Here is a 14,284-nt window from a genome sequence, read left to right as displayed (position 1 = left end):
TTATGTTCCACATTTCCATGCGTTTACGTTCCAATCAAAAAACAAAATCATAAATTGTAACATTTCCAATTAATCATTTTCCATGCATAAATGCTTAATAAAGTTGTCTTTCATAAGACACTACGGCAATCAATAATCTGATTGCCTCTCACGAAATTACAATTTTCTGAATTTTGCAATAAACATATCCATATTTTCACAACAGATCAAGCAAACCTAAGGTGTACAGCAGTTATTTGCCAATTATGCCATTGTGATAGTATTAAGCAAAAGTCATAACTCTCTTCACTGTTCTAAAACAGTCTTTTGGTCAGTAGTGGTAGGTTTTAAAATGTGCATTAGAAAATGGCAGAAACTCTTTCTCCAACTTAGGACATGCATGTTTTGGTTAGCCAGTTACCTCACTTTTTACCAGTTCTGGCATTTGTTGATCATTTTGTTTTTCCATGTGCTCCAAGGAAGGTGAGTGTGGCATTGTGGGCATTTTATTATAAACACTATCAGAAACATCTTCCTTTTTTTCTGGGAGTCTTAACCGAGGTTTGTGATCTTTAGTTTTTCCTCTTGTCATCAGACTAGTTAAACCCATTGAAATATCATCTTTAGCGGCTTCCTTTGCTGGAATTACTGGTTCTACTTTGGGGGCATTAGGAACATTTTTCTCAACTTTTAATACTGTGGTCTTGCCAATTTCAGTTCTAGTTCCTGCTTTTGCTTCCAACGCTGTTTTGCTCTCCACCATCTTTTTCATTGCTTGTTCTTTACACTTAGTCTCCATGGCCTTTTCCTTATCACTTCCACTTTCTCCTGGTAAAGCCTTCCGTATCACTTTCCTGACGATTTTAACCACTTTTTTCTTCGGAAATCTCTCAGTCTCATGAGGCGACTCCTCCAGATTTGCAGCATTTGTATTCTGCTTTAGTTCCTCTTGTACATGAAGTGCATTTTCAAAATATCCAGTTGAACATGCACTTTCTCCATTTATTTCTGGTTGTGGAATGCAGATCTCTTCACTCCTGACTTGCATTGCATTATGATTTTCACCTCTTTCTGACTAGTTATGCAGCATAAGAAAAAATGTTGCATGAATTAAAACAGTAGAAAAATATTGGTGGTAGCAAAGCAAGAAGAAACAGAATTACAACCCAAATGTGATTTTAAGAAAGAACACAAACCATTGGTACAACAAAAAGTCCCATTTTATCCCCAACCATCCTTGTGCAATAAAACTACACTACATTCATGTGGTAGGATGATCCTACCAGATCATCAATGTATTAATTCAAATATGGAATTAAGAAAAATGAAGTATCAAATGCATTAGAGTAAATAGTTGTAGAAGTGTATAAAATTTACAAAAGCAGATACAACTTTTAAATGCCACTATACATTTTTGGATGTTTAGATAAAGTTATCGATGCAAAAACTCTTCTGTATCAGAATATTTTTGTATATTAAAAAGTGGCAAACTGCCCCTACATACATTTTATTGGTTAGTAAGGCAAAAAACTTATGGCATGTATACACTATATGTATCATATATTTTACACTTCAATAATGGTTCAAGCTGTTAAAACTACAAAAAGCACAGAAAACTATATTAGAAGTGACAATAGGTATATACAAAATAATAATTTTGTTGTGCTAGTGTTAGGATTTTATATTTTTTAAAATTAAGATAGGCATGCAGCTCATGGAACAGGCCAGTGCAAGTTGTTTTTAAGATATTGAGAAAATTAGAAATTAGGCAGATATAACCATAACATCTTTTTCTCTGCAAAATCAAATGTTTCTGTAAAATTTCAATAATATGAAATATTAAACATAAATGATACCTCTATCCTAAACTGCTGGTTCTATATGATTGTAAGTAATGACACAGATGGAATGAAAATTAAATACAAAATTGTGACCTAACAAGCATTGTTGTACAAGTGACCTGCCACTTCAAAAATTAGGTTACGTTCACTAATTCAAGCTACTGTAAAGCAGTTATAGTATGTAGGTACTGGCCAAAGAAAAATATATTCAGAAAACAGGTCTCTTGACCTTCATGTACTCTTGGTAATTTTACTGCATATAGCACCTGGGTAACCTTTAATGAACAATTAGTCTTAAGACTACAGCCAAATTTGCTAATATGCTTCCTGTCTGCAAGCAATACTGAATCACACTATGCCTGAAAAGACATACAGGATAGTAATTAATATGCTGCAGTGCAGCAAGGCTTGTGGCCTCCATTTATAGAAAGCAGACAAGTTATTCAGTTCTTTTCTTTAAAAGAAAGTAAGGTTTTTTTCAGAATGTCTGACTGCATTTCATTTACTGTCTAAATTTGGTTAAACACAACTAAATACCCAACAATCATCTAATAAAATGTCAACACTTATCTTCGGATAAATGATTTTGCATCTGCTTGCTAATTAGACAGCTTTCATGACAATACCATTAGCTAACACTTGTTCATAAAATATTAAACATAAAGATTTTTTTAATATAGAATGTCCAGGCTAAGCAAAATTAGCAATGCTAGCTTTTAGTTTCAACAGACAGGCAAACTAAATACCATTTTCACCAACAGCCACTTCACATGGACAAATAAAATGCTGCAACATCTCCAGTTCTCTTCCTAACACCATAGAACATTACTTTGTAGTATAAGATCACACATTGTTCACAATGTGGCCTAAATCAAGCATACAGTTGCAGCAAAATTATTCAGCTAACCTTCATTTTATTCCTATGATCTAGATGATTAGAGGAGGATCTTTGAAAACCTTCCAGGCCCAAATGAAATCAACACAACCACTGCATCTGCTGATGCTGCATCAGTCAGTATTTCCAATGACAGAAGGTCTACTATAACAACGCTGCTGTGGCACATTTAAAAAAATCAAGTGCAGAAAAACAAGGTTTCTGTTGCTTATAACCAAATTCTCTTCTCATCAATTCTAAACCATTCTTAGTTTGAATGAAACAGTGTTGCAGTATACATTTTAAAAGTATTATTAACCATTAATGTAGCTTGGTTGAAAATATATTTTAGACAGTTCCAGATAACTGTACATTTTTGTTCACCATTATTACACAATATTTTATGCAATTGTGCCAAGTAAATCAATAAGCATTTTGTAGCATTACACCATCCCATCCCTCCAGTGTAAACACTGAAAATGTAAGTGCAATTATTTTCCTGATGAATCTAAAAACAAATTTGCACTGACCAGAACAAATTATTTTCAAGAAATAACTATCACTTGATGAAACTTACAGATTGTTCAAGGTTTGCTTCTTGGTCTTGATCTGGATTTTCTGATTTGAGAACAGATACTGATTTTTTCTTTGCAACAGGCTTTTCCTCTTTAACCTAATTATTTATAGGATGAGGATGCAACATCACTATCCAAAATTTGAATGATACATGAAACAGTGCTGTCTGTCATTACAATTCAGCAAAATTCAAGAAAGGATACTAAATGTATAATTAAATGTTTAATTAAAAGGAAACCTCAGCTATAAATTCCATTGTTCTTGAGTATAAAATTGTCAGATTATCTCGGACAAAAAAATCATTCACTAGATTTGAGAGCTATTTTTCCAGTGAAAAGAAATTTGGAAATTTCTTGCGCATTTTTATGACAACCTAATTCTTCTATATTCCACAAACTGAAGTATTATTATTATTTTCAAAGCATTGTCAGTAAAGTTTGAATGAAGCAGAATTCTACTAATGGTTGATAGCAAGCAGAATTTTAAAAATGATGATTATAGTTTGCACCAACACCAAAATGCCTGGTGTCTTGATTTCACACTGAATGAGCTTCTACAATAATTAGACTTATAAACTTTATTTTAAAAATATAGCTGCAAATTGACAGGTACAACCTTTGTTTTGTTCTTTACATGCAAAATTGAACTAGCATCATAACTGGTAATAATGCCCAAATCTAGAACAGGTCTTTGCATAATCAGATGAATTCCTTACCACACATTAGATTTTGCAATAAAAGTTCTGTCATGTGGGATTGTTCTTTTTACTTTACTGGTAACAACTTAAACTCATTTTTGGGGAAAATAAATTTCATTTGAAGTTATTTCTTAAAGCTGCATTACAGAAAATCCATGCATATAGATTGTATAGTAAACCTGGCCTGACTATAAGCGATTTGGTATTTGCAATTTGAATGATTTGAGTTTTAACAAAAAAAAAACACTTTCCTTTTGCTCCCAAAAAGCAAAACGTGACGAGAAAGCCATGCTGCTGTCATAAATTGATAAATGGGATTATGAAAAGATGCAGTCTATTAGAGAACTGAAGTTTGCCTGGAGCCAAGTTCTTCCCAGTAACTGAAATTGGTGGGGCAGATTGGAATGCCCTGGACAATGACCATGCAGCGTGAACTGGACAGACGTGTGATGGATACTGTAGGTACAGAAAAGCGGAAAGCACAAAATTACAGTTATCATATATAGAAAACTAAACAGTTATTGCAATTATTTCATCTAATAGCAAAACTAAATTTCATCCAGCAGAACTTTTATAGTAGTAAAAACAGTGCTGCAGAGTGAATTCAGTACAGTAGGGAGGACATCATCATAAGACCAAAATATTTGACTGCCTGTAGTTGCCTCAAAGTTAATTTATCTTTTAATTATGAACAACCTTTTGCAGTTACGATTGCTCAACTACAAAGACAGTTTATAAAAATAGGAATAGGAAATTCAACAGTTTGTCAATGGGCGATCAGATAAAATATAGATAAATTTAAAATAGGAATGTTAAAACTAGATTTGGGATGGGAAAAGTTGAATTCCAAAAAAATGCCAAAGCACACTGCTAAGGTGGTGTCCAAATATCTGCCAGGCAACTAAACTCAAACTGAGTTTATATTAGTGAATCTGACTTCTCACAAAAGCAATGATGGCTCTTCTCAACTGCAATAGATTTTATTATAAGTTAATGGAGACTATTCCGTCCAGGTGTAGTAACTGGAGTACTTGATTATTTTGAAATTGTGGTGCACATTTCTTGAAGTAGTAATAGCAAAATTGTCTGGACTTCCACAGGATAAAAAAATGGCAACAGCAGATATATGTGTCTTGTGAATATGAGTTGGTATGATATATGCTCAATTGCTTTTCATAGTTCAAACAAAGTCCTTTAACTTAGTCCACGGAGATAGATGTACACTCTCAAGCATTCCCTTCTACTCCAGTTGGTGGAAGATTCCATACGATCACAGTCATCAGGTATGGAATGCAATTAGAATTATCCTTCTACAATCTTTGTTTTACTTTGCACAAGTTTCTAGCCTTGTGCAAGGAGTTTGATGTGGACTGAAAAAGCAGCTTTCCCCAAAAGCAAGTAATACAAAAGTTTTCCTTGTACGCTTTTAAGGCCGCAATTAGAGCACTTGCTTCATCAATTGCGCAAAACATCAGCCTCTACCATTTGGAGAATTTGATCTTTGTCACAGTGCAGATCTAGAACGAGGTCTGCAGTGTCTAGGGAAAACCATTATTTTTTAATACAAACTAGACTATTTGCTTCTTGGAATTGTCTCTTGGGTTTTATAACAAGTGTCACGTTCATGTCTTTTGCCCTTGAACATATGAAGGCAATGGACAATTATACTTTTTAAACTAGCAGCATGGAATATAGACTATTTACCTTGACCCAAGATGGAGTCCAGGGAGTCAGGGGACTTTGATTTCTGAACAAATAGGGACTAACTCATGTCCCTGGCAAGTTATTAAAATGTAAATGTCCACGTGGAGGACTCTCCCTTGAAGGGACATGCTGAGTGCAAGATCACTAATGGGAATGCAAGGTCACTTATGGGGCTGAATTTTGCCGTCAGCGAGCAGGGGGCAGGGCCCGCTCGCCGACACGCAAAATGATGCGGGGAACCCCCAACGTCATCCTACCCCATTTAAATTTTCAGGAAGGCGGGGGCACAGCCAAATCAGCTGTGCGCCCACCGACCTGTCAATGGTCAATTGAGCCCACTGGCAGGATAATTAAAACAATTAAAGGGACCTGCCCGTCCAACCTTAAGGTTGGTGGGCAGGCCAGGAGCCCCGGCGGGCTTCTGAGAAAAAATGAAACCTCATCCACCAGCGGGATGAGGTTTCACGTAGGGTTTAAATAACTTTAATAAAGTTCTAGTGAAATTTATTAACATGACCCATGACATTGTCACATGAGGGGGACATGTGAACGATTTTTTTATTTTTCTGTTTTTAATGTTTGAACAACTTTCAGCAATTTCCCTGAGGCAGCACTTAGCCTCAGGGAGATTTGTGCTCTTTCGGGAATCACGCTGGTCGGGCCTTAATTGGCCCGCCCACTTAAAATGGCAGCGGGGCCTGCTTCTCCGGCAGGGAACAGCTCCCTGTCCGCCGGAGATTGGGTCAGACCCGCCCGCCCGGTAGGCAGAAAATTCTGCCCATGGAATTTACAACTCCTATTGTCTAGATATTTACAGAAATTCAAATTCAAATCATTCTTCAAGTCAAGGTCACATAGGGCAGGACCTCCATGGGCTGCATATCTAGGTGAAAAGGATTACAAACTAAATTGACCCAGATTGACTTGAGATAATGAATCTTATTATTCCAAGGACAGGCCAAGGCAAATCAGTCTGATATTCCACAGCACAGAGGGGGCCACCTCCCAACAAGAACAACAGAACTCTGCCTAAACTGGCAGTAAACTTAGGCAGTGAAGAGAGGGGCTAATTTGATTTCACCTGCAAAATTATATTTCTGCTCTACAGAAGCTGAGCCACAACTTTGTTTGAAAGCCTAGAAACTGCCAATCTCCAGTTATCATCAAAGAACCAAAAGAGAGAAAACCTTCTGGCCTGCAACATTTTCATCTTAGGGGATTGATTAAGGACATGTAATTGTTTCTTGCTATTCTTTTGATAATCTAAGTGCATGCGTCATCACTAGAATTCATCTTCTCTTGTGTGTGTGTGTGTATGTGTGTGTGTGAAAGGGAGTGAGTGCTTTGTGTTTACATTTCAGTGTTGTATAAATAAATGTTTATTCTTGTTGATTTAAACTTACCAGAAAACCTGTTTATGTCTATCTTTTAAAGTCATAGCACTCAAAAGTAAAACATTCCTTCTAAAAAATATACCTAATTACAAATAACCAAGAGGCAAGGAAAAATGCAGGGACACTGACTGTATCAGCACTCAGCTGGATAAACTAGAGAAAAGTGTGGTGAAGGGTATTAGAAATCTTCTGGGATTTATTTTCCAGATAAACTGGCCAGATAGATAGACTGTACCTTCTTATCCACAATGAGGAGTCTATTTCTGGATAATGTAGAGCAATCATTAACAATTTTGAGCCAATACCCATGAAAGCTTTGATGATACAGTTTAGTGGGACTGCAAGACATGAAAAATGCAACATCAAAAATACAGAAAATCCTCATGCTGAGCATGAATATGGTCCCTTGCCTTGGTGAAATCATTCTTCAAGTCAAGGTCACATAGGGCAGGACCTCCATGCCAATGGGCTGCATAGCTAGGTGAAAAGGATTACAAACTAAATTGACCCGCATTTCCTTTACTCTGTTCGTCAGTTGGTTCTGTAAAGGCATGAACCATATGAGAAAATTTGCGTAATCACATTCCTGAGGCACATCATGGCCATAAGACCATAAGACATAGGAGCAGAAATTAGGCAATTTGGCCCATCGAGTCTGCTCCGCCATTCAATCACGGCTGATAAGTTTCTCAATCCCATTCTCCCGCCTTCTCCCCATAAACTTTGATCCCCTTACCAATCAAGAACTTGTCTTTCTCAGTCTTAAATACACTCAATGACCTGGCCTCCAAAGCCTTCTGTGGCAATGAATTCCATAGATTCACCACTCCCTGGCTAAAGAAGTTTCTCCTCATCTCTGTTCTAAAAGGTCTTCCCTTTACTCTGAGGTTGTGCCCTCGGGTCCTAGTCTCTCCTACTAATGGAAACATCTTCCCCACGTCCACTCTATCCAGGCCTTTCAGTATTTTGTAAGTTTCAATCAGATACCCCCTCATCCTTCTAAACTCCATCGAGTATAGACCCAGAGTCCTCATATGTTAAGCCTTTCATTCCTGGGATCATTCTCGTGAACCTCCTCTGGACCCTCTCCAGGGCCAGCACATTCTTCCTGAGATACGGGGCCCAAAATTGCTCACTATATTCTAAATGTGGTCTGACCAGAGCGTTATAAAGCCTCAGCAGCACATCCCTGCTTCTATATTCTAGTCCTCTCAAAATAAATGCCAACATTGCATTTGCCTTCCTAACTACTGACTCAACCTGCAAGTTAACCTTAAGAGAATCCTGGACTAGGACTTCCAAGTCCCTTTGCACTCCAGATTTCTGAATTCTCTCCCCATTTAGAAAATAGTCTATGCCTCTATTCTTCCTACCAAAGTGCATGACCTCACACTTCCCCACGTTGTATTCCATCTGGCACTTCTTTGCCCATTCTCCTAACCTGTCCAAATCCTTCTGCAACCTCCCCGCCTCCTCAATACTACCTGTCCCTCCACCTATCTTTGTATCATCTGCAAACTTAGCCAGGATGCCCTCAGTTCCTTCATTTAGATCATTAATGTTTATGTAAGGTTATATTTGCATCAATGGATGTGTTGACCTAAACACTGAGAATTTCGGTATATGAGAGAATTACAAGTTGTCGGGTTTCTTTTTAAAAGGAATTGTAAAAAATGGGGCAGACAAGTGAAAAGCAGTAGCTGGAAATAAGAATAAACTGTGAAGAAGAGTCTTAGTTAACAATGAAATCTCACAAATGAAGAGACCAGGTCTGATTATTAGATACTTCAAAATTATCTGACAAATCCATAGTGGCCAAGTTATGCAAGAAGCAAAATAATCAACTGCTATTGCTATAGAGACAAGATGGAGATTAGCCTGGTTTCAGACCACCAAGTTCAAACCTTCTGTTTAAATATGAATTCTTGGAGGAAAACCGGAGGATGAAATGTAAATAGACAACTATGGTTGGAGCTCCAAGACATCAGGGTGCAGCATGTGCATCCTTATGTACTGCATAAGGCTGTCACAAATGTTTTGCTAACAACTTGCTGGGGAGAAATTCATCTATTATCTACCACTTTTCAGGTGAGGTGAGAGTGACTGCCCTTGACATCAAGGCAGCATTTGAACGAGTGTGGCATCAAGGAGCCCTAGCAAAACTAGAGTCAATGGGAATCAGGGGGAAAACTCTGCTAATTGGAGTCGTACCTGCACAAAAAAAGATGGTTGTGGTTGTTGGAGGTCAGTCATCTCAGCTTCAGGACATCACTGCAGCAGTTCCTCAGGGTAGCGCCCAAGGCCCGGCCATCTTCAGCTGCTTCATCAATGACTTTCCTTCCATCATAAGGTCAGAAGTAGGGATGTTTGCTGATGATTGCACAATGTCCAGCACCATTCATGACTCCTCAGATACTGAAGCAGTCCATGTCCAAGTACAGCAAGATCTGGACAATATCCAGGCTTGGACTGACAGGTGGCAAGTAACATTTGCACCACACAAGTGCCAGGCAATGACCATGTCCAACAAGAGAGAATCTAACCATCACTGCTTGATATTCAATGGCATTACCATCACCGAATTCCTCCACTATCAACATCTGGGGGTTACCTTTGACCAGAAACTGAACTGGACTAGCCATATAAATACTGTGGCTACAAGAGCAGGTCAGAGACTAGAATCCTGCAGCAAGTAACTCACCTCCTGATTCCCCAAAGCCTGTCTACCATCTACAAGGCACAACTCAGAAGTGTGATGGAATATTTTCCACTTGCCTGGATGAATGCAACTCCAAAGAAATTCCCTAGAAGCTTGACACCATCCAGGACAAAGCAACCCACTTGATTGGCACCCCATCCACAAACATTCACTCCCTTATCACTGACGCACAGTGGCAGAAGTGTGTTCCATCTATAAGATGCACTGCAGGAACTCACCCAGGCTCCTTAGACAGCACCTTCCAAACCCACGACCACAACTATCTAGAAGGACAAGGGCAGCAGACACATGGGAACACTACAACCTGGAAGTCGCTTCCAAGCTACTCACCATCCTGACTTGGAAATATATCGCCGTTCCTTCACTGTCGCTGGGTCAAACTCTTGGACCTCCCTCCCTAACAGCACTGTGGGTGTACCTACACCACATAGACTGCAGTTGTTCAAGAAGGCTGCTCATCAACTCCTTCTCAAGGGCAATTAGGCATGGGCAAGAAATGCTGGCCTAGCCAGCACATCCAATGAATGATTTTTTTTTAAATCTAATACTGATCAGGGGGTGGGGAGGGGGGCAAATATTGGAATGCCATCTCCCCCAGCTGATCTCTCCTGGAAGACTGTAGGCTATCAAATTGGAAGCCAGTGACTTCTAAATGTACATTGTGTACACTTGTAAATGTCTTACAAATTCTCAAAACAATTTTTTCATAATTTGAAAGGCATAAGAAAAATGTTGGTGTCTGCACATTAGAAACATTGTATTTACATATCTGAACAAAATTATACCCAAAACTTGATGAAATCTTAAAGTAAACTTTGTTTTCGGCTCCATTCACCCTGTGTTTAAAAAAAAAAATGCATGTTGCGCAGTTAAACTTTTTGGTCCCTATTGTAAAAGAGTCTTCTTCCTACCGCAAAAGGTATTAAGCTTTCTCTTTCAAAACATAAACTGGAAACATCCAAAACATCTATCATAGAAATGAAATAAAGCAACTAGGAACAGAAAATTGTATGCCAAAGAAATGCAATTAACATTTTTTCCACTTTTCAGTGATTCCAGAAATGGTCAGAAAATTCATTCTGACGACTGTTTAGTTGCATAAAGTTATAATTTATGTATATCTCATCTTCATGAATGATTCTTTTGCTTCCCATTTTATCCAAACTGTATAAATCATACAGCAAGATTTTGCCAAAAGTATGTAGAAATCATTGAAGAATAAACACTGCACACAACAAAATACCAAGATTAGAAAACATAATTAAATTTAGCAAAACACAACTTCCGTTTCCATTCTTAACCTGCTATTATTAATTTGTAATGTGACGACCTTTTGCCCAGAAGCAGCACGGTAAGGCAAATCTGTAATTTCTTTAAAATGTCTGTAGAATCTGGAATCATTTTTAAGAAAGCTTGAAAAAGGACTTTTAAGGGCAATTGTAAAGGGGTTGATTGCAATTTTCTTGGATAATAATAAATACTGATCCATGTGATCTGGCAACTCTCAATCTGCAAGCAGTACCAACAGGGATGGAAATTAAAACCTGAAGCCGTGTGGCTGACAGACACAAAGGAGAGTTGGAGGTAGGTGGTGATCAGCACAAAAATGCAGACACAAAGAAGTGCTGCAGCTGGACATGGTTAGAAATCTCTCAGATGTATTTAGGAGCAAGCTGAGCTCTCCACAAAAAGGTCAGTTTTCTGTTTGGCAGCAAGAAGAAAATAGAATTTCAAAAGCTCTTGGAGCCAAAATGTGGCGAATCCTAAAAAGCAGTGTGAAATAGCTCAGGCATGCAAAAGAGCTGAAAATTTGTATCAAAGGACGAGATCGTGAACTGAGTATCGTCGGTTGGTCAGTTGAAAGGGAACTCTGGTCACATAAGTCCTGATGGCGTAGCTTTCCAGAGTGAGAGAAGGTTCGTAGACATGGGACTTGTCAGTGTTGATCGTAACTGGGACCTCGGATAGAATGTGATTCAAGGGCCAAATCGATGAGTGGAAAAGTGAGAACCTGCGTACCCGAGGCAGAGTTGGAAAGACAGGTTTGCACATGGTGCCACATTTGTGCAGGGAGTGATGTGGGTGCTTGTGGTTGAGCAAGACATATTTTTGTTGTATCAGCTATTTAAAGTGAAATTTACCTTTTTATTTGAAATATCATTTACCTGTTACTTCAGGTGTAATTTTCACTGATTCATGTTAAAGTAAAAGCTACAAAAAAGTGGAACCCTCATTGGTCATTTCTTCATGAGAGTATTTTGATGAATTTGGTTATTTTGGTTTACAGTTCCCCCACAGGGATTGGAATATTAATGTGCATTGTGCAAGTCTGCATTAATAATGGCCTAGGTAAGCAAGCTTCAGTAATCTTGCTTCTTTCATCTGTCAAGTTATTATAAAGCCAAGACATATATTGGTTGGCAAAACAAAGACAATCAGAAACAACATGGAGTAATTGTATATGTATGAATTTCTGATCCAATGCATGCACAATTATAGGGAAAGTATTGCACCATTAAAACTGTTTTTCTTTTTGGTACTTTTCCAATGAATTGCCCAACTACCAATCAACCAGAGATTCTGCTTCTCCGACAAGTCCAAAAGTTGAAATATAATTTTAAATTATTATTATAGGCTTCATCCCATTCAGGCACAGCAAATTGTGCTATGAAAGCGGTGGAATTCAAGTAATCTGTTATTTTTTTTCCACTATGTTGTGTTATTCAATCATTTGAATTAAGCCATAAGTTCTCTCGTATATAAAGAAGTAAACTTTGAACCATCAGGAGGAGACCGATCCCATACATCATTGAGTTCCTGGTCTCAATCAACTGCTGTGAATATGGACAGCATGAAGGCCAAGTGCCTTCTGACAGTGGCAAAGCTTGAGAGCAAGTCATCACGTACTGTTAGTTTCGGGTGGTATATGGCCAAGTAATAAGTAAGCAATATTTATTATAAATGACTATTTTCCCTCCAGACTATACATCTTCATTCATATACCCTTTGAACAATTGAAATAACCTTATTTAATCTGCTCTTCTAAGACACAAAATGTTTGAAAGTAAGATTATAGTTTAGTGAAAGATAGTTCCCAAAACATACATTTCTGGTCTGATGTCACATTACATAGGAGACTACTGGCCCAGGTACTGGAAATAGAACTAACATACAATTAAGAGGACATTATAGTGCATCTTAATTTTCTATCTTAAATTCTGTCTCTAAGTTCATTTCTCTCCTATTTTTCTTTGGCTTTTACCGTGCTTTCTATGTTCAAGTTTTTCCACTTAAGTCCCTGAAGGAGCATTTGCTCTCAAGTACCAGTCTTTCAAGCAGATTATTTTTTTAATTCTGGTGACTCACCTTCAAACTTATCCAATTATAATACATGTTTCTGTTTATCAAAAGTCAGCAGCAACAAGCCTTCTGTACCACATTTTTAAAATTATAATTTAATTATTGCTAAAGAAAATACAATTAATATATATTCGATCAAGATTGCTTAATAATGTTGATACTAGGGCAGTTACTTTTTTAAAACAAAAGCGCTGTCTTTTAGGAAAAGATCAGCTTTACTTTCAGAAATTACAGGCAAATGCAATTAATTTTTTTTGCTAGTCAAGGCACTGCCCATCCTTTAATGATATAGCTCCTTTGAAATGCTGTATGGCAAACATTTAATTAGGGCTGTCAATTAATCCCAGCCAACTTCAGCAAAACACAAAATCTTTGTCGGTAACAGGTTAACTGCACAAGTTGCAACAACACTCTACACTTTGGTATGTTCATAATTGACAGATAGCTGCATATAAAGCAGTACATACAAGCTTTTAATGGCTGACCCCCTCATGGCATTCAGCAATAACTATCAAATTAAGGGAACCTTGTTATTGCCATTTTCCCCATACGCAAACAAAAGCAGTTCTAATCTCAGCTGCTATTTCTTTCCCACTGTTTTTGTGAATTTTTTTTTAAATTCTTGGGATGTGGTAAACACTGAGAAGGCAGTGTTCATTGCCCATCCCCAGTTCCAAATGAGGACTGGGTTTACATGCAGGCCAGACCAAGGAGTGAGTGGCAAGTGCCTCTCTTTAAGGGCAACAGTAACCCAGCCAGGTTTTTAAGGACAATTCAGCACCTTTCATGATAATTTTGAGTACCAGCCACAACATTTCATTTCCCCCAATTGAATTTCATGGGGTTATGTGACACCCTCCAAAGTTTCAGTCCAGTAGTATAATCACTATGCTATCACGCACTGTTTGGATTGTATTTAACCTTCCATGTTCTTAAATATAGAATGAAGCTCATCAAATGACAAAACTAATGATACAAAAGCTTCAGAAGGAAAAAACTGCCTTTGCCTAAACCACATTGTTTTTAGCCACAGTGCTGGCCTCTAGTATTGACAATATGAAAGTCACTATCCAGGGATATCTTAATCAATTCATTTATCCTTTATTAGAGGCTCTGGTTTTAAGAGATCCATGGCAGGCT

The 14,284-nt window shown here is 37.8% G+C and overlaps 1 protein-coding gene across 11 annotated transcripts in view; it reads right to left on the bottom strand.

The window, feature by feature from the left end:
• myo18ab (myosin XVIIIAb) overlaps nucleotides 1–14,284 on the bottom strand; it is a 272,295-nt gene that overhangs the window by 174,613 nt on the left and 83,398 nt on the right. For 3 of the 11 annotated variants that reach the window (XM_041198051.1, XM_041198055.1, XM_041198057.1), the window contains exons 2-4: nucleotides 4,219–4,423; nucleotides 3,272–3,367; nucleotides 401–1,054 (exon numbers count right to left, since the gene is read on the bottom strand). The exons of 6 other annotated variants lie outside the window; for them this stretch is intronic. In XM_041198051.1, the coding sequence (XP_041053985.1) occupies nucleotides 401–1,054; nucleotides 3,272–3,367; nucleotides 4,219–4,257 (789 nt within the window). In that variant the 5' untranslated portion in view covers nucleotides 4,258–4,423. The remainder of the gene's footprint in view (nucleotides 1–400; nucleotides 1,055–3,271; nucleotides 3,368–4,218; nucleotides 4,424–14,284) is intronic. 2 more of the 11 variants (XM_041198058.1, XM_041198060.1) reach the window with 1 other exon arrangement.

This window comes from Carcharodon carcharias, chromosome 10 (genome assembly GCF_017639515.1).
Source record: "Carcharodon carcharias isolate sCarCar2 chromosome 10, sCarCar2.pri, whole genome shotgun sequence".
NCBI lineage: Eukaryota > Metazoa > Chordata > Chondrichthyes > Lamniformes > Lamnidae > Carcharodon > Carcharodon carcharias.
The sequence above is the reverse complement of the archived record's forward strand: the minus strand, read 5'-3'. Positions and strand labels throughout refer to the sequence as shown.